Source organism: Oryx dammah, unplaced genomic scaffold, assembly GCF_014754425.2.
Source record: "Oryx dammah isolate SB20612 unplaced genomic scaffold, SCBI_Odam_1.1 HiC_scaffold_6, whole genome shotgun sequence".
In the NCBI taxonomy this organism is placed as follows: Eukaryota; Metazoa; Chordata; class Mammalia; order Artiodactyla; family Bovidae; genus Oryx; species Oryx dammah.
The window spans coordinates 6,395,291-6,416,884 of record NW_024070190.1 but is presented as its reverse complement, the minus strand read 5'-3'; the positions used below and the strand labels follow the sequence as shown (position 1 = coordinate 6,416,884).

General features: G+C 40.8%; 1 protein-coding gene across 1 annotated transcript in view; it reads left to right on the top strand.

The window, feature by feature from the left end:
- Positions 1 to 938: 938 nt before the first annotated feature.
- Positions 939 to 21,594, top strand: part of LOC120865112 (ectodysplasin-A receptor-associated adapter protein-like) — a 151,511-nt gene continuing 130,855 nt past the window's right edge. Inside the window, exons 1-2 of the mRNA XM_040242122.1 lie at positions 939 to 995; positions 2,208 to 2,238. Coding sequence (XP_040098056.1) covers positions 939 to 995; positions 2,208 to 2,238 — 88 coding nt within the window. The remainder of the gene's footprint in view (positions 996 to 2,207; positions 2,239 to 21,594) is intronic.

Below are 21,594 nucleotides of genomic sequence, written 5' to 3'. Positions count from 1 at the left end.
AACACAAACCTGATACATTTATTACAACAAAATTAATGATTTCTGTTCAATGAAGTATATCACCAACAGAGTTGCAGTACCTCACAGTACACATGTTATCCACAGAATCCTTGTAGAGTGTGAAAAGCAAGAGCAGCCTCCAATCTCCCAAGATTTGCTACTTCTAAATGTAAACACTACATAGTCAGTTTGTTTCTACTTTTCCTGACCACATGTGCTAAGGGCAGCTGTTCAGTACTCCATAGCTAGGCCATCAAGGGTCCATAGCTAGGCCATCAAGGGTCCATAGCTAGGCCCTCATGGGTCCATAGCTAGGCCATCAAGGGTCCAGTTTATTAGCAACAGCCCAGAAGCCCTGGGATGCTGTTCATTGGAAATTCTATAAAGATACTTCATGACACCAAGGAACAGTGTGTACTGTCTAGCTTGGCCACTCATTGGAAGAAAGATCAAAAACAAAACCTAACACTTGATCTAGCAATGATACGTGTGACGTAATTCACTTGTTAGTGCTACTGTAAGGCTCACAGTAGGTACTCAGGCAGTTATTAAGGGCATTATCTGGTCACCTAAAAAGTATCTTCAAAGGCGGCAGTTCTTGGCTGCATTCAAGAGAAGCAAGAATAATATCCCCAGGCCAACGTAGTGAGGGAAAATGGGATTGATCTCAGTTTGTGAACCTTCTCCATTTAGGTAACTGTTACATGAAATAGCTTTATGCAAACTGAATGTAAGGTGGGGGGATACTAAAATTAAAACTGTAGGGAAAGGAGTCTCATGTGCATAGTTTTTCAACTCCCACTCTGCCCCAGTAAGCCTGGAACACTTTCTTCTGAAGAGATAAAGAGTCCTTCCAGCCTGTGCTGGACTCTCCACCCTGGGTGGAAGCACTTTTCCCTAGTTCAGACTCAAGCTGTACTCCTTTGTTCTGCTTCAGCATGCGGGTCATATGGCGCCTGGCCAACATCACTGCTCTACTGTCCTTTATGGAGAGGGTGTGGGATCCTTCTGGTACAGATCAAGAGGGGTGCGTGTGAGACAGTTGCCCTGAATAGGCAGCCAGGAGGCACCTGGTGGCCAGTACCCACTGCTGAAGCCCCCCTTGCTCTGTCTCCATGTGAATAAAGTGTTCCATCCAGTGCTTTGACTGCATTTTGTTTTTTTTTTGGCAACTCCCATACCATGACACAGTGGGCAGAAGTGTTCAGACTTCTACTCTTGCAAATAAGCCATCCGTGTCACTTGCTCAACAAAAACTGAAAACAAACCACCAGGCAAATATACAAATTAGAGAAAAATTTGAAATTGTGAATAGTCATCTCCAGAGTGTTGGACTAATAGTACTGTTACCTAGAAATTCTGAGTTATTATTATATTAGGAGTATTATTTTGTTATTTGCTGTCAAGTCAGGTTAACATTAGCCCCCTATTTTTAATGTGCTATAAATATAGATCAATATGAGATTGTGTCTTGATTAAAAACTATATATGGCATTTGTTTGCACATAAATCGGATCTGAACAGAAAATACAGAGAAATGAAAGCGATTTGATACGCTTGTAAGAATATAGGTAAAATTTTTAGTTAAATGCATGTTAACATGCATTAACATTAACCTTATATATGAAATAAATTAGTAAAGGTATCAAAGTCAGTGATAACACTAAAGATCTACTGGTGAAAGAGAGAGATCAGATGGGGGCAGGCAGGTCGGTCTGAACAAATCTTTTTCTGAAGAAAATGATCTTTCAAACCTAGGGAAACTTCTAGATAGATATCTATATGCCCTTTTCTGTTGCTGAAGGTTTACTACCAGTTCTAGGAATAGCCCTAAATTCAGAGTGTCAGAACTTGTAATGTCTCTGGAAAGGATGTCTTAAAGTGGGAATCTGATGAGACAACTGACTCATCAAGGGTCCTTGAAAGTGAAAGTGTTAGTCGCTCAGTTGTGTTTGACTCTTTGGGACCCCATAGACTGTAGCCAGGCTCCTCTGTCTGGGGAATTCTCTAGGTGAGAATAATGGAGTGAGTAGCCATTCCCTTCTCCAGAGGATCTTCCCCACCCAGGGATCAAACCTGTGTCTCTCTCATTGCAGGCAAATTCATTACTGACTCAGCCACCAGAGAAGCCCAAGGAACACTCATTTTGATCACACTTAATTTTCACTGGGATGTGACGCACTTAAATTTTTCTTTTTCTTTTTCAGGCAAAGCTGGATGCTTTGGAGGAAGTACAAAGTCAGTTTTACACAAAAGGAACAAAGAACAGCAATGTCACTCACTGGTAGTCTGTCTGGCAGGAAACCAAAGTTGAGGTCCCTTTTTCTACCCACTGGTAGCTTTTATGACCATGATCAAGTTGTCTACAACCTCCCTTTATAAAAGCTCATTGGTAAAGTGAGGGCAATAATACCTGGCTACTTTAAGTCTGATAAGGCTGCCACAAGAGTAAAATGAGATAACACATAAGATTTGTTGGTACTGACTCCTTGCTATATCTCCAGGCACCTTTCCTTTCATTTCAATGAAGATTCATTGGCAATTCCAACTTCTTAAGATAAGGACTAGAAATAAAACCATAGTTTAGATTATAAGACTTGCAAAGGAAGAATGCAAAACTTTCCAAACGACACCAAAATTTAACCTTCATGAAAGCAGGAGCAGGGATCTGTGTTGATCTTAATTGAATGCTCAGCCCCAGGCCAAGAAGCAATTAAAAGCCAGGCACTCAATGGCCTTGAAGAGTAGCCCTGATTATGTGATTATGTGTTGGAGAAGCCAACTGAGACAGTTGCCCATATGTAGAATCTGAGTGCAGTCCTCAATGTTCTACCTATATGCAAGGCAACCAAAGAGGGAGGAATTTGGAAAATGTCCTGGGAAGAAAAGTTATGACCAACCTACATGGCATATTCAAAAGCAGAGACATTACTTTGCCGACTAAGGTCTGTCTAGTCAAGGCTATGGTTTTTCCTGTGGTCATGTATGGATGTGAGAGTTGGACTGTGAAGAAGGCTGAGCACCAAAGAATTGATGCTTTTGAACTGTGGTGTTGGAGAAGACTCTTGAGAGTCCCTTGGACTGCAAGGAGATCCAACCAGTCCATCCTAAAAGAGATCAACCCTGGGATTTCTTTGGAAGGACTGATGCTAAAGCTGAAACTCCAGTACTTTGGCCACCTCATGAGAAGAGTTGACTCATTGGAAAAGATTCTGATGCTGGGAGGGATTGGGGGCAGGAGGAGAAGGGGACGACAGAGGATGAGATGGCTGGATGGCATCACGGACTCAATGGATGTGGGTCTGAGTGAACTCCAGGAGATGGTGATGCAGAGGGAGGCCTGGCGTGCTGCGATTCATGGAGTCTCAAAGAGTCGGACACGACTGAGCGACTGAACTGAACTGATACTAACGGCACTCTACTTGTTTGCTTAAGCAGTGTTTTGTGTTTGACTTTGAACCCTACACATTGTATAACTGCAGATATGAGCAATGTGGTTAGAAATGAGACAGAATAGCAATGTATTACTTGATATGTCTCACAGAGTTAAGGGAATCACTGGCTCTTCAAACCTTATTAGGAAGGTAGTAGACAGTAGCTTGGTGCAAGCTAGAGTGTTTTCTGAATAGATTGGTATTCATGGTTCATTTAGTTTTGGTTCTAGTAACTATTCTTTTTACCAGGTTACGTAGTTGTATCATAAAGGATGGGTTGAAGGTGCCTCCTTACATGGGCTCCCCAGATAGCACTAGTAGTAAAAAACCCGCCTGCCAATGCAGGAGACATAATCGATGCAAATTCGATCTCTGGGTCAGGAAGATCCCCGGGGGGTAGGAAGTGGCAACCCACTCTAGTATTCTTGCCTGGAGAATCCCCTGGACAGAGGAGTCTGGTGGCTACAGTCTATATGGCCGTGAAGAGCTGGCTATGACTCGAGCTACTGAACACATAATGACATAAGTTTTTTTATTTCCAGGTCATTTTGTTAAAAATCCTGTCTCAGGCCCTCTCTGGTGGTCCAGGGGGCCTGGGTTCCATCCCTGCTCAGGGAACTAGATCCTGCATGCCACAACTAAGAGTTTCCAGGTCCCAACTAAGACCCAGTGCAGCCAAATAAATAAATAATATCTTAAAAGCCCTGTCTCTATCTTAGGAGCCAGACAAATACACTTAGGATCCTTGGACCAAACATTTCTTTCACCTGAAAAGAAAGAGGGGAAACAGGAAAGAGGAAAAAGAAAGATTACTTTTTACAATTTGAGCAAAACCTGATCGTGGCATTGGCTGTGCTGAGCTGAGCCTGGCCAGAAAGCCTGGGAACCGAGGAATGCCTGCTTTCTTGAGGGCAGGTTTATAAACTGCTAGCACTTTGTAATGGCTTGCAACATTTTATTCATCCCCAAATTATGATAACTTAAAATAGGAATACTGTATTAAAACTTGTTACTTTGAAGCATTCTATTTCATCCTCATTTACTTTTATTTTTCATAAGACCATATATGAGGTTTAGAAATTTTGTATTTGTTTTTTCTGCTTGTCTTTTCTTGCTTAGAATTAAATCTTTATCCACACAAACACACACACACACATTCTCTACTAAAGACATTGGTTCCATGTTTAAATTATAGTTATTGTACCAGATAATTATATTGAATCAACATTCTCTATATATTTTTAAGTATCATATGTTAACTTCTTTATACAGCTTGAAGAGAATTATTTTTACCTAAGAAGAACAGATCATTTTATTGTTAGTTTAATTTACAGTATGACCACCCCCCCCCCAGTTCCTAGCACTAAGGAAATATTTTAATACCTCCTCTTGAAACATTTACTTCCAATTTTTTCACTTTGAAAACATAACTTAAAAATAGCAGTTCTGATGTATGGCAGAAACCAACACAATATTGTAAAGCAATTATCCTCCAATTAAAAATAAATACAATTTAAAAATCACAGCTCCTTTTTACATGGCATTACTTAAAGTCACACACACAGAATCACTCACCCATAGGTACAACGTACAATACTTTTTTAAAAAGAGTTAAGCATTCATCCTTGATATTGCCAGAAAAAATTCTCTCTAATGGAAATACTGAAGAAAAGAAGATTAAAAAAATAATAATGTTAACTAGAATCATTCTATTTTATGCCCATTTTATAGATGTGGAAATGGAGGTGGGAGAAACAATCACAGAAGGAGAACTTGGGAAACTGCTAAGCTGATCAGTTGGGAGACTGAAGCAAAGGTCCAGTGCCCTGGGCCCTCCCATCTCTCTTATGGCCCGGGGCGTTAAGAGGGGACGGCATCTGTCTCTCGGTTGGAGTTGTGAGTGTGGGTATCACATCCTGTGTTTCTCCCTCGTTCCCACCAGGAATTGGCCAAGATATAAGTCAGTGATTCTCCCTTGGATTCTCACTCCCCTTCTCCCAAGAGGATATACAAATGAAGGCAACAGACATTCTACAGAGTCTCTTCTGGGAAGATAAGTCCATGATCTACAATGACCACTTACCTGGGGCAAGCTGACACTATGGGAGAGAGAAAATAAAGGGACTTATTGACTTGGGAGAACACAAAGATAGCAGAGACAACAGGGCAGGAATATATTAATGTCTTCAAACATTAAAATGAGGTCTTATACATGAAAGTTTTTTATATGCATTTTAAATATTAGAGATCTTGGAAATGAAATGTCTAGTTGTTTCAGAATCCCTTGGAGCTATCAACAGATGAATGGATTAACTAAATGTGGTAACTATACTCAATGGAATCTTTTTCAGTCTTAAAAAGGAATGAAATTCTGACACAGGCTACAATTTGGGTGAACTTGAGAACACTATGCTAAAGTGAAGTAAGCCAGATATGAAAAGATAAATGCTTTATGACCCCTCTTGTATGAGGCACCTAGAATATGCAATTACACAGAGACTTTAGAAAGTATAGCAGAAATTTCCAGGGCCTGGGGCAGGGGAAGATGGGGAGTTATTGTTTAATGGGTGTGGCTTCTGTTTGGGATGATGAAAAAAGTTCTGGAAATAATGGTTATACAAATTATGAATGTACTTAATGCCACTGAATTGTTCACTTAAAAATGGTTAAAAGGGTAAAAATGGTTAAAAGGTGATATTGTATAAATTTTACCACAATAAAAAAGAGAGGCACTTTGGGTAACCTGGGGGAATGAGACTAGCAGCTGATGAAAAATTTCAAACAAAGTTAAGAGGCATGGCAGATACATTTAAAAGTTCCAATATTGGCCCACATATATTTTATATGATGTCATCATTCCTCATCAATGTCTCTAGCAGAGAAATCACACAAAGGGCCCATCCCATCCCCACCCACTTCATAGGCCTCAGCCTGGCTGCACTGGTTGTTCTGGGCACTTGGCCTTGTGTACTGGCCAACACCTGTGCCCACGTGTGCTTCCTGGTGGGTGCCTCGGAGGAGTGCCCCAGGGAGCCCACCACCACCAGGAACCTCTTGGCTACCATGGCCCAGACTATTCTGCTTCTAGAGCATAAGTCTCAGAAGATGAGAGACTGCAGAATCAGTGATTTGATCATTTAAAAAGGGCAGAAAAGTCTCCTTGCAGCTTCTAGTAGCCCTAGGTGAAACCTGAAAACTCCAGGTTTCACTGGACTTTTATCCTATTATCCTCCACCTTCCTTCTCAGCCAGTTGCACTGGGACAGTTGGAATCTTTTCTTATGGTCTCCAGGTCCCCAGCAGAATAGGAGATTTGCAGTGAGAGAAGGGGGCAAAAAAGGGAGGAAGTCAAGGGGCGTGTAAAGCAAGGGGAAGATGCAGGCTAAACACTAGTCCTCCAGGCTGGGTTTCCTCCCTTCAGCTCCAAAAGGAGTTGCAATGCGTCAGCCCAAACACGAAGGTAACAGAGCCAATAGCATGGGGATATTCTGAAACTATAATTAATCTCTTCAAACATTTTAGAACAAAGAACTCAAGATGGTGGAGGAATAGAACTGGGAGACCACTTTTTCCCCCACAAATTCATCAAAAGAACATTTAAACGCTGAGTAAATTCCACAAAACAACTTCTGGATGCCAGCAGAGGACATCAGGCACCCAGAAAAGCAGCCCATTGTCTTCGAAAGGAGGTAGGAAAAAATATAAAAGACAAAAAAAGAGACAAAAGAGGTAGGGACAGAGCTCCGGCCCCCGGAAGCGAGTCTTAAAAAGAGAGACGTTTCCAAACACCAGGAAACACTCTCACTGCCGAGTCTGTGGCAAGCCTTGGAACCACAGAGGGCAACATAACTGGGAGGAAAAATAAATAAATAATTAAACCCCACAGATTATGTGCCCAATTGTAACTCCCCCAGTGGAGAAGCAGCACAGATGCCTGCACCCGCCACTAGCTAGCGGGGGCTGGGCAGGGAGGCGCGGGCTGCATTGCTTAGAGTAAGGACCGGGCCTCAAGGCCCCGAGGGCCATCTGCGGGAAGTAACTTGGGCTAGCAAACCTGATTGCGGGAGAGCTACCACGCGAAAAGCCCTAACCTGAGACACCGCCAGGCCCGCGCACAGAACAAAGGACTGACTAGAGCTACGGGAAAAGCCCTAACCTAAGACACCGCCAGGCCCGCGCACAGAACAAAGGACTGAACAGAGCTAGCTGGCTGCAGACCATCCCCTTTCAGTGACAGGCAGCCAGAGCTGGAAGGGGGCAATCGCAGCCCCAGAGAGGCATTATCTTCCAAACTGCAAGCAGGCTTCTTTGCTGACTAAGACTTCTTGGGATTCTGGACAGTCAACATCTGCCTGAGAAGGTGCACTGGTTGTACACACAGGAAACCGAGCGGCAGGGACGGGGCAGGCGATGAGTCACAGTGACCGTGCTCGCCAAACACCTGATCATCTGAGCTGCTCGGACCTGGGAAGGGCACAAAACGCAGGCCCAACCCAGTCTGCGCCTCTGAGGACTGCCCGACTTTGGAAGTGACAGGTGCAATAGATTAAAACCGTGTAGTTAGTACCAACTACATAGGAAGGGGCCTATAGATCTTGAGAAATATAAGTCAGACCAAGGAACTATCCAAAAATGAACTGACCCAACCCTGCCCACAACAACACCAGAGAAAGTCCTAGATATATTTTTACTATTTTTACTATCATTCTTTATTTTAAAAAAATTTTAAAAATTTTAAGTCCTCTATTACTCCTTTAATTTTCATTTTTATAATCTACTATTCAGTTCAGTTCAGTTGCTCACTTGTGTCCGACTCTTTGTAAACCCATGAATCCCAGCACGCCAGGCCTCCCTGTCCATCACTAACTCCCAGAGCTCACTCAAACTCACGTCCATCGAGTCAGTGATGCCATCCAGCCATCTCATCCTTGGTCGTCCCCTTCTCCTCCTGCCCCCAATCCCTCCCAGCATCAGGGTCTTTTCCAATGAGTCAACTCTTTGCATGAGGTGGCCAAAGTGCTGGAGTTTCAGCATTAGCATCATTCCTTCCAAAGAAATCCCAGGGTTGATCTCCTTCAGAATGGACTGGTTGGATCTCCTTGCAATCCAAGGGACTCTCAAGAGTCTTCTCCAACACCACAGTTCAAACAAATTAATTCTTCGGCACTCAGCCTTCTTCACAGTCCAACTCTCACATCCATATGTGACCACTGGAAAAACCATAGCCATGACTAAATGGACCTTTGTTGGCAAAGTAATGTCCCTGCTTTTCAATATGCTATCTAGGTTGGTCATAACTTTCCTTCCAAGGAGTAAGTGTCTTTTAATTTCATGGCTGCAGTCACCATCTGCAGTGATTTTGGAGCCCCAAAAAATAAAGTCTGACACAGTTCCCACTGTTTCCCCATCTATTTCTCATGAAGTGATGGGACCAGATGCCATGATCTTCGTTCTCTGAATGTTGAGCTTTAAGCCAACTTTTTCACTCTCCTCTTTCACTTTCATCAAGAGGCTTTTTAGTTCCTCTTCACTTTCTGCCATAAGAGTGGTGTCATCTGCATATCTGAGGTTATTGATATTTCTCCTGGAAATCTTGATTCCAGCTTGTGCTTCTTCCAGCCCAGCATTTCTCATGATGTACTCTGCATATAAGTTTTGCAAAAAAAAGAGAGACCCTATTTTTTAAAGCAAACTTCAAATGTATATATTTTTTATAATTTTTGTGACTTTGTTTTCTTTTCTTTAATATTGTAGTTTTGAAAATCCAACCTCTACTCTAGATTTTTAATCTTTGGTTTTTGGTACTTCTTATCAATTTTGTACCTTTAAGAACCCAATCTTCAGTACCCATTTTTACTTGGGAGCGAGATTACTGGCTTGATTGCTCTCTCCCCCTTTGGACTCTCCTTTTTCTCCACCAGGTCGCCTCTATCTCCTCCTTCCCCTTCTGTTTAAAGTGAATCTCTGTGTGTTCCAGATGGTGGAGAACACTTAGGCAACTGATTACTGGCTGGATCTGTCTCTCTCCTTTGCATTCCCCCTTTTTATCCTCCTGGCCACCTCTGTCTCCTTCCTCCCTCTTCTCCTCTCTGTATAATTCCGAGAACATCTCTGAGTGGTCCAGACTGTGGAGTGCACATAAGGAAGTAATTACTGGCTAGCTTGCTCTCTCCTCTTTTGATTCCACCTCATCTCATTCGGGTCACCTCTAACTCCCTCCTCCCTCTTCTCTTCTCCATGTAACTCTGTGAACCTCTCTGGGTGTCCCTCACTGTGGAGAAATTTTTCATCTTTAACCTAGATGTTTTATCAATGGTGCTGTATTGATGGAGAAGTCTTGAGGCTACTGTAAAAATAAGACTGAAAACCAGAATCAGGAGGCTTAAGTTCAAATCCTGAGAACACCAGAGAACTCCTGACTCCAGGGAACATTAATCGATAGGAGCTCATCAAATACCTCCATACCTACACTGAAACCAAACACCACCCAAGGGCCAACAAGTTCCAGAGCAAGACATACCACACAAATTTTCCAGCAACACAGAAACACAGCCCTGAGCTTCAATATACAGGCTGCCCAAAGTCACTCCAAACCCACTGACATCTCATAACTCATTACTGGACACTTCATTGCACTCCAGAGAGAAGAAATCCAGCTCCACCCACCAGAACACTGACACAAGCTTCCCTAACCAGGAAACCTTGACAAGCCACCTGTACAACCCCACCCACAGTGAGGAAACTCCACAATAAAGAGAACTCCACAAACTGCCAGAATACAGAAAGGCCACCCCAAACTCAGCAATATAAACAAGATGAAGAGACAGAGGAGTACCCAGCAGGTAAAGGAACAGGATAAATGCCCACCAAACCAAATAAAAGAGGAAGAGATAGGGAATCTACCTGATAAAGAATTCCAAATAATGATAGTGAAAATGATCCAAAATCTTGAAAACAAAATGGAATCACAGATAAATAGCCTGGATACAAGGATTGAGAAGATGCAAGAAAGGTTTAACAAGGACCTAGAAGAAATAAAAAAGAGTCAATATATAATGAATAATGCAATAAATGATATAAAAAACACTCTGGATGGAACAAATAGTAGAACAATGGAGGCAGAAGATAGGACTAGTGAAGTAGAAGATAGAATGGTAGAAATAAATAAATCAGAGAGGAAAAAAGAAAAATGAATTAAAAGAAATGAGGACAATCTCAGAGACCTCTGGGACAATGTTAAACGCTCCAACATTCGAATCATAGGTGTCCCGGAAGAAGAAGACAAAAAGAAAGACCATGAGAAGATACTTGAGGAAATAATAGTTGAAAACTTCCCTAAAATAGGGAAAGAAATAATCACCCAAGTCCAAGAAACCTAGAGAGTCCCAAACAGGATAAACCCAAGGCAAAACACCCCAAGACATATATTAATCAAATTAACAAGGATCAAACACAAAGAACAAATATTAAAAGCAGCAAGGGAAAAACAACAAATAACACACAAGGGGATTCCCATAAGGATAACAGCTGATCTTTCAATAGAAACGCTTCAGGCCAGGAGGGAATGGCAGGACATACTTAAAGTGATGAAAGAAAATAACCTACAGCCCAGATTAGTGTACCCAGCCAGGATCTTATTCAAATATGAAGGAGAAATCAAAAGCTTTACAGACAAGCAAAAGCTGAGAGAATTCAGCACCACCAAACCAGCTCTCCAACAAATGCTAAAGGATCTTCTATAGACAGGAAACACAAAAAAGGTGTATAAACTCAAACCCAAAACAATAAAGTAAATGGCAACAGGATCATACTTATCAATAATTACCTTAAACGTAATTGGGTTGAATGCCCCAACCAAAAGACAAAGATTGGCTGAATGGATACAAAAACAAGACCCCCATATATGTTGTCCACCTCAAAACAAGGGACACATACAGACTGAAAGTGAAGAGCTGGAAAAAGATATTCCATGCAAATAGAGACTGAAAGAAAGCAGGAGTAGCAATACTCATATCAGATAAAATAGACTTTAAAACAAAGGCTGTGAAAAGAGACAAAGAAGGACATTACATAATGATCAAAGGACAAATCCAAAAAGAAGATATAACAATTATAAATATATATGCACCCAACATAGGAGCACTGCAATATGTAAGACAAATGCTAACAAGTATGAAAGGGGAATAACAATAACACAATAATACTGGGAGAGTTTAATACCCCACTCACATCTATGGATAGATCAACTAAATAGAAAATTTACAAGGAAACACAAACTTTAAATGATACAATAGACTAGTTAGACCTAATTGATATCTACAGGACATTTCACCCCAAAACAATGAATTTCACCTTTTTCTCAAGTGCACACGGAACCTTCTCCAAGATAGATCACATCCTGGGCCATAAATCTAACCTTGATAAATTCAAAAAAATTGAAATCATTCCAAGCATCTTTTCTGACCACAATGCAGTAAGATTAGATCTCAATTACAGGAGAAAAACTATTAAAAGTTGCAACATATGGAGGCTGAACAACACGCTGCTGAATAACCAACAAATCACAGAAGAAATCAAAAAAGAAATCAAAATATGCATAGAAACGAATGAAAATGAAAACACAACAACCCAAAACCTGTGGGACACTGTAAAAGCAGTGCTAAGGGGAAGGTTCATAGCAATATAGGCATATCTCAAGAAACAAGAAAAAAGTCAAATAAACAACCTAACTCTACACCTAAAGCAACTAGAAAGGGAAGAAATAAAGAACCCAGGGTTAGTAGAAGGAAAGAAATCTTTAAAATTAGGGCAAAAATAAAGGCAAAAGAAAGAAAGGAGACCATAGCAAAAATCAACAAAGCCAAAAGCTGATTCTTTAAAAGGATAAATAAAATTGACAAGCCATTAGCCAGACTCATCAAGAAACAAAGGGAGAAAAATCAAATCAAGAAAATTAGAAATGAAAATGGAGAGATCACAACAGACAACACAGAAATACAAAGGATCATAAGAGAATACTATCAGCAATTATATGCCAATAAAACGGACAACTTGGAAGAAATGGACAAACTCTTAGAAAAGTACAACTTTCCAAAACTGAACCAGGAAGACATAGAAATTCTTAACAGACCCATCACAAGCACGGAAATTGAAACTGTAATCAGAAATCTTCCAGCAAACAAAAGCCCAGGTCCAGACGGCTTCACAGCTGAATTCTACCAAAAATTTAGAGAAGAGCTAACACCTATCCTACTCAAATTCTTCCAGAAAATTGCAGAGGAAGGTAAACTTCCAAACTCATTCTATGAGGCCACCATCACCCTAATACCAAAACCTGACAAAGATGCGCAAAAAAAAGAAAACTACAGGCCAATATCACTGATGAACATGGATGCAAAAATCACTAACACAATTCTAGCAATCAGAACGCAACAACACACTAAAAAGATCATACACCATGACCAAGTGGGCTTTATCCCAGGGATTCAAGGATTCTTCGATATCTGCAAATCAATCAATGTAATACACCACATTAACAAATTGAAAAATAAAAGCCATATGATTATCTCAATAGATGCAGAGAAAGCCTTTGACAAAATTCAACATCCATTTATGATAAAAAAAACTCTCCAGAAAGCAGGAATAGAAGGAACATACCTCAGCATAATAAAAGCTATATATGACAACCCCACAGCAAACATTATCCTCAATGGTGAAAAATTGAAAGCATTTCCCCTAAAGTCAGGAATAAGACAAGGGTGCCCACTTTCACCACTACAATTCAACATAGTTTTGGAAGTTTTGGCCACAGCAATCAGAGCAGAAAAAGAAATAAAAGGAACCCAAATTGGAAAAGAAGAAGTAAAACTCTCATTGTTTGCAGATGACATGATCCTCTACATAGAAAACCCTAAAGACTCCACCAGAAAATTACTAGAGCTAATCAATGATTATACTAAAGTTGCAGGATATAGAATCAACACACAGAAATCCCTTGCATTCCTATACACTAATAATGAGAAAATAGAAAGAGAAATTAAGGAAATAATTCCATTCACCATTGCAAAGAAAAGAATAAAATACTTAGGAATATATCTACCTAAAGAAACAAAAGACCTATATATAGAAAACTATAAAACACTGGTGAAAGAAATCAAAGAGGACACAAATGGAGATCGGATCGGAAGAATCAATATAGTGAAAACGAGGATACTACCCAAAGCAATCTATACATTCAATGCAAGCCCTATCAAGCTACCAATGGTATTTTTCACAAGAGCTAGAACAAATAATTTCACAGTTTGTATGGAAATACAAAAAACCTCGAATAGCCAAAGCAATCTTGAGAAAGAAGAATGGAACTGGAGGAATCAACCTGCCTGACTTCAGGCTCTACTACAAAGCCACAGTCATCAAGACAGTATGGTACGGGCACAAAGACAGAAATATAGATCAATGGAACAAAATAGAAAGTCCAGAGATAAATCCACGCACCTATGGACATCTTATCTTTGACAAAGGAAGCAAGAATATACAATGGAGAAAAGACAATCTCTAACAAGTGGTGCTGGGAAAACTGGTCAGCCACTTGTAAAAGAATGAAACTAGAACACTTTCTAACACCATACACAAAAATAAACTCAAAATGGATTAAAGATCTAAATGTAAGACCAGAAACTATAAAACTCCTAGAGGAGAACATAGGCAAAATACTCTCTGACATAAATCACAGCAGGATCCTCTATGACCCACCTCCCAGAATACTGGAAATAAAAGCAAAAATAAACAAATGGGACCTAATTGAAATTAACAGCTTATGCACAACAAAGGAAACTATAAGCAAGGTGAAAAGACAGCCTTCAGAATGGGAAAAAATAATAGCAAATGAAGCAACTGACAAAGAACTAGTTTCAAAAATATACGAGCAACTCCTGCAGCTCAACTCCAGAAAAATAAATGACCCAATCAAAATATGGGCCAAAGAACTAAATAGACATTTTTCCAAAGAAGACATACAGATGGCGAACAAACATGTTAAAAGATGCTCAACATCATTCATTATCAGAGAAATGCAAATCAAAACCACAATGAGGTACCATTTCACACCAGTCAGAATGGCTGCGATCCAAGAGTCTACAATCAATACATGCTGGAGAGGGTGTGGAGAAAAGGGAACCCTCTTACACTGTTAGTGAGAATGCAAACTAGTACAGCCACTATGGAGAACAATGTGGAGATTCCTTAAAAAACTGGAAATAAAATTGCCTTGTGACCCAGCAATCCCACTGCTGGGCATACACACTGAGGAAACCAGAATTGAAAGAGACATGTGTACCCCAATGTTCATCACAGCACTGTTTATAATAGCCAGGACATGGAAGCAACCTAGATGTCCATCAGCAGATGAATGGATAAGAAAGCTGTGGTACATATACACAATGGAGTATTATTCAGCCATTAAAAAGAATACATTTGAATCAGTTCTAATGAGGTGGATGAAACTGGAGCCGATTATACAGAGTGAAGTAAGCCAGAAAGAAAAACACCAATATGGTATCAGTTCAGTTCAGTTCAGTCGCTCAGTGGTGTCCGACTCTTTGTGACCCCATGAATCACAGCACGCCAGGCCTCCCTGTCCATCACCAACCCCCGAAGTTCACTCAGACTCACATCCATTGAGTCAGTGATGCCATCCAGCCATCTCATCCTTGGTCGTCCCCTTCTCCTCCTGCCCCCAATCCCTCCCAGCATCAAAGTCTTTTCCAGTGAGTCAATTCTTCACATGAGGTGGCCAAAGTACTGGAGTTTCAGCATTAGTATCATTCCTTCCAAAGAAATCCCAGGGCTGATCTCCTTCAGAATGGGCTGGTTGGATCTTGCAGTCCAAGGGACTTTCAAAAGTCTTCTCCAACACCACAGTTCAAAAGCATCAATTATTTGGCACTCAGCCTTCTTCACAGTCCAACTCACATTCATACATGACTACTGGAAAAACCATAGCCTTGACTAGACAGACCTTAGTCGGCAACGTAATGTCTCTGCTTTTGAATATACTAACGCATATATATGGAATTTAGAAAGATGGCAATGATAACCCTGTATGCAAGGCAGCAAAAGAGACACAGAAGTATAGAACAGTCTTTTGGACTCTGTGGGAGAGGTAGAGGGTGGGATGATTTGGGAGAATGGCATTGAAACATGTATAATATCATATATGAAACGATTTGCCAGTCCAGGTTTGATGCAGGATACAGGATGCTTGGGGCTGGTGCACTGGGATGACCCAGAGGGATTGTATGGGGAGGGAGGGGGGAGGGGGGTTCAGGATTGGGAACACGTGTACACCCGTGGCGGATTCATGTTGATGTATGGCAAAACCAATACAATAATGCAAAGTAATTAGCCTCCAATTAAAATAAATAAATTTATATTAAAAAAACATTTTAAGAAAAGAGACTACATACATGAAAGGTTATTGGATATTTTTCAAACTTTTAAAGATCTTGGAAATGAAATATCTAGTTGTTTCAAAACCCTAGGGGCCATCACTAGATGAATGGATTAACTAAATATGGTACATATATACAATGGAATTTTTTTCAGTCTTAAAAAGAAACGTAATGGACCTGTCCACAGAGTCTGACTACCCTGTGGAAACCCTCTTCACCACCCCTTTTTGATGGATTCAGGCTCCCTAAGTGAGCCTGGTTTCTGGGAAGCCTCATCGTAGGCCTGATAAAATCCAGCAGGTATGAACTGCCCAGGACTTTTGCTGCTGTGAGCTGAGGTAGGGATGAAAATGCCTGGAGGCATCTTTCTATCTCAGCTCAGTAAAACACTCCAGGGACTTCCCTGGTGGACCAGTGGTTAAGATTTTGCACTCCCAGTGCAGAGGGCCCGGGCTCAATCCCTGGTTGGGGAACTAGATCCCACATGCCACAACTAAAGCTCTCACATGCCACAGCTAAGACCCAGTGGAGTCTAGTTCATTATTTAATTTTAAAAATACTTAAAATAATGGGGTCCGTGTGTGATCTGAGTCTGGGGTCACAGCCCCAACCACTGATGTACGTATTCCTGGAGTCTAGTTTTCCTTCTGCCACAGATTCCCACATGACCTTGTGTAAGTCATTCATAAGTCTGGCCTTGTTTTCCTTCCCTGTCAGTGATCAAGCTGCCTATGAGCTGAAGTTTTAAGACCATTATTTGAGCACTTGATATTTAGAAGTTTTTAGTGGATAGATGTTTAATGAATAAAAATGTTTGAAACGTACTTTTTCATGTCCATGAATTTTGCAAGGCCACTTAGTTCAAGAGGCCTCTTTTGATCACTGGGTTTTACTGCCTAGGTTTCTACTCAACCTTGAAATGACCAACTCCATCCCCAAACAAGCACCAAAATATAAACGCTGATTTTCTCTTCTTTTGGACGAATTTTTAAATCTGGAGTCCACTATATTTGGGCTTCTCTGCTGGATCAGCAATAAAGAATCTGCCTGCAATGCAGGAGACTTGGGTTCGATCTCTGGGTTGGGAAGATCCCCTGGAGGAGGAAATGGCAACCTACTCCAGTATTCTTGCCTGAGAAATCCCACGGACAGAGGAGTCTGGAAGGCTATAGTCCATGGGTTGCAAAGAGTCAGACATGACTGAATACACACATACCTCACATTTCCAGAGAGGTTTCTTTTCTCCCCTGCTCTCTGGTTGTGGGACCAGCTTTGCCTTGTGAATCTCCCCTTGTTGCCTTTACCTGTTTTCCTCTTTGAGGAACTCAAACTTAATCATTTAGATGACAATTTGCTTCGAAATACCACCAATGATTTCTGTAATATACTACATACCAATGCAACCAGGATTTGTAGCAAAACCTGGTTTTGTATGAATCACTTCTATTAAGCGCTCAGATAAACCTGATGTAATTCTGAGAAAATCTGGGGTGTGCTAAGTAGACCAGGATACCGTACTCGGAATTCAAGAGTGTACATGTTCAGTCACTGAATCGTGTCTGACTCTTTTTGACCCCATGGACTATAGTCCACCAGGCTCCTCTATCCACAGGATTTCCCAGGCAAAAATACTGGAATGGGTTGCCATTTCCTTCTGGAGTTCAAATTCTGACATCTGCTTTCTTTTTTTTTTTTTCAAGTAGTGTGACTTGGACAAGTCAATTAGCTTTTTGGAGCATTGGTTTTCTCAAATTTCCAAAATAATTCTTTTTCCTATAAGAGCAAACTAACTGTTAGAGCACTGGGTATCAATATACTTCATCCTCACAACAGCCTTATATATAGGTATTTTGTTTTCCCCATTTTACAGATGGTTTAAACACAGTTACCAAGTTAGTGGTGGAGTCAGAATTTGACCAGGCAATTGGCTCCAAATTCACACTCTTTTTAAAAAATTTATTTTTCATTTAAGGATAATTGTTTTATAGCATTGTGTTGGTTTCTGCCAAACATTATCATGAATCAGACTCATGCTGTTAACCATAGCAGAACCTTGATTGGCTTCAGTTCAGTTCACTCAGTCGTGTCCGACCCTTTAGTCATATATAGAACACCAACTCCCAGCTCCCTGGTTAGACTTTTTAAAATTAATTAATTGACTTTATTTATTTATTTGGCTGCACCAGGTCTTAATTGTGACACATAGGATCTTTTAGTTGTTGTATGTAGGATCTAGTTCCCTGACCAGGGATTGAACCTGGGCCCCCTGCATTGGGAGCTTGGAGTCTTAGCCACTGGATCACCAGGGGAGTCCCTGGTTAGACTTTCATACTCTCAGCTCCCACTGATTAGTCACTGAAGAAACCAAGTACTAACCAGTATGTGGGAGGAATGAAGAGCAAGGTAAATATCTAAGAACTTTTATGCTCTTAAATCCCTGGTAGAAGTAACAGCAGTATCTCCCATAATTCTATTCAACTCAGAAGACTGACTTGTTACTTCTGGGACAGGACAAGGCCTCTGCTTGTTCTAAACATGTTGAGAGTGGAAAACTATCTTTGAACTCCATCTTTAGGGAGGGAGTTGGCCTAGCTCATAGAGACACTTGCAAAGAACAGAGATGAGCTTCCCTACGGTACCAGTTGTAGGTTCAACAGAGAAGAGGCCAACGTTTGTCCCCAGTATTTTCCAGCTTCCTTTTGGAAAATGTTCTACTGTGAGAATTTCAAACTGGTGGCCTGTGGCTTCACATGGCCCACAGAACTAACCTGTTTGGCTTGGAAATTGTTGACCTACAGATTTTCTTTTTAATGTTACTAGTTGTCCACGTTTGGCAATAAGAAGAGTACGGGGACTTCCCTGGAGGTCCAATGGTTAACATTTTAACATTCGACACTTCCAACGCAGGCAGCATGGAAGTGTTCACAGTTATATCCAAGTTGCTGGCCTACTGAAAAATCTGAAGTTCTGACAACAGTGCCACAATCAGCCATCAACTGGAGCTTAACAGATGCTGTAGTCATTGGAACAGATATGAACACAATTTCCACCCCCAGCAGCTCATTTCACTAATGTTCAGACCTCCTGGACTCCTAATAGCAACCAAAGTGACCATCCCTATTCTAGCCTCTTACCCCTTTTCCCTGACGTCAGCCCCTTTCACCAGATGTCTAATACTTTTTCTGGGTGATCTGTTTACTTCATTTACTCAATTAGGGGCTATATCCAGATTAAAAAAAAAAAAAAAAAAAAACACCTTAGCCTTGCTAAAATGCAAATATCTCCTTCAAAGCCATTTAAGGGAATGGTGTTAATAAGGAGGATTTCAGGTATGCAGAAAATCCATTTTATCAAATGGCCTTTTGGCAGGACTTACCTGACAATAAATAGTCTTCAGAGCATAAAATATATACATTAAGACTTTAGGGAATTGCATTTCATTTCATAGATGAAGTGCCAGAATTATACAGATAATATGCTCCAAAGGTCTTGCCTGCAGAAAGCTGTAATGAGGATCAGGTATAGCCAGCTTACGAAGGGACTATTGAAAATTCCTGAAATAGAAGATACATGACTGAATAAGACAATCCTTCATAGAGAGAATTTTCTTCATGATAATTTTTTATGAGAAGTTTTTCAGTCCTCCAAATTGGAATATGTGGCCCGAGTTTGTTGTTGTTGTTTTATAGATTTGATACTTTCTAAAAGAATATCCTACTCTGGATTATTTTTAGATCTACTTCACAACTCATTCTTGACAATATCTCAGTTCAGTTCAGTTCAGTCGCTCAGTCGTGTCCGACTCTTTGTGACCCCATGAATAACAGCACGCCAGGCCTCCCTGTCCATCACCAACCCCCAGAGTTCACTCAGATTCACGTTCATCGAGTCCGTGATGCCATCCAGCCATCTTATCCTCGGTCATCCCCTTCTCCTCCTGCCCCCAATCCCTCCCAGCTTCAGAGTCTTTTCCAATGAGTCAACTCTTCACATGAGGTGGCCAAAGTACTGGAGTTTCAGCTTTAGCATCATTCCTTCCAAAGAAATCTCAGGGTTGATCTCCTTCAGAATGGACTAGTTGGATCTCCTTGCAGTCCAAGGGACTTTCAAGAGTGTTCTCCAACACCACAGTTCAAAAGCATCAATTCTTTGGCGCTCAGCCTTCTTCACAGTCCAACTCTCACATCCATACATGACCACAGGAAAAACCATAGCCTTGACTAGGCGGACCTTAGTTGGCAAAGTAATGTCTCTGCTCTTGAATATACTATCTAGGTTGGTCATAACTTTTCTTCCAAGGAGTAAGCGTCTTTTAATTTCATGGCTGCAGTCACCATCTGCAGTGATTTGGGAGCCCCAAAAAATAAAGTCTGACACTGTTTCCACTGTTTCCCCGTCTATTTCCCATGAAGTGATGGGACCAGATGCCATGATCTTCGTTTTCTGAATGTTGAGCTTTTAGCCAATTTTTTCACTCTCCTCTTTCTCTTTCATCAAGAGGCTTTTTAGTTCCTCTTCGCTTTCTGCCATAAGGGTGGTGTCATCTGCATATCTGAGGTTATTGATATTTCTCCCAGCAATCTTGATTCCAGCTTGTGCTTCTTCCAGCCCAGCGTTTCTCATGATGTACTCTGCATATAAGTTAAATAAGCAGAGTGACAATATACAGCCTTGACGTACTCCTTTTCCTATTTGGAACCACTCTGTTGTTCCATGTCCAGTTCTAATTGTTGCTTCCTGACCTGCATACAGATTTCTCAGGAGGCAGGTCAGGTGGTCTGGTATTCCCATCTCTATTATAAGAATTTTCCATGGTTTGTCGTGATCCACACAGTCAAAGGCTTTGGTATAGTCAATAATGCAGAAGTAGATTTTTTTCTGGAACTCTCTTCCTTTCTCTGTGTTGGCAATTTGATCTCTGGTTCCTCTGCCTTTCCTAAAACCAGCTTGAACATCTGGAAGTTCATGGTTCACGTATTGCTGAAGCCTGGCTTGGAGAATTTTGAGCAATACTTACACCATGCTAAATCAAAGTCTCTGGAAAATCTAAAACTATAGTTCCATCTATAATATAAGTCCATTTAGCTATTAGTATATATGAACAAAGATAGTATCATCAAAGCCAAAATTGAGACCGATCAATAATTACAGATTTTTGTTATGTTTAGTATCACTTTAGGCATATACTGTATCATATAAGGAGTATTTATCATTTTTCCACTGGGAACAAGAAAGTTTTGCTGATAAGCAATTGTGTTATCCAGAAAGAACGAGAAGTACGCATGGTGTTTTGAAGTCTTATATGTGCAATCCTAGTCCTTGCTGTACCATATTGGCAGAATTAAAATTACTTTCTGTCCTTTTAAATCTTTATAAAGCAACTTGTGGTCTTTGTTTAATTTCCACATAACAATCACAGTACATCAGGAAGAAAAGCACCACACAAAGGTCTGTGCCGTGCAATATCACTAGGCTTTGACAGACTCTGATATCACAGCCTTTGAAGACACATGGTGCTATCTATGCTTCCTCTATGTTGGTGTCATCTCAGTTCATAACACAACATGTCCGCACATCTACCTGGGTGGCAATCTGTCACCCCTGATCTTCCTCTATCTCCAATAAGCGATCAAAAATTATGGCTTAAATGGATACATGTATATGTATGGCTGAGTCCCTTCACTGTTCACCTGAAACTATTGCAGCACAAAT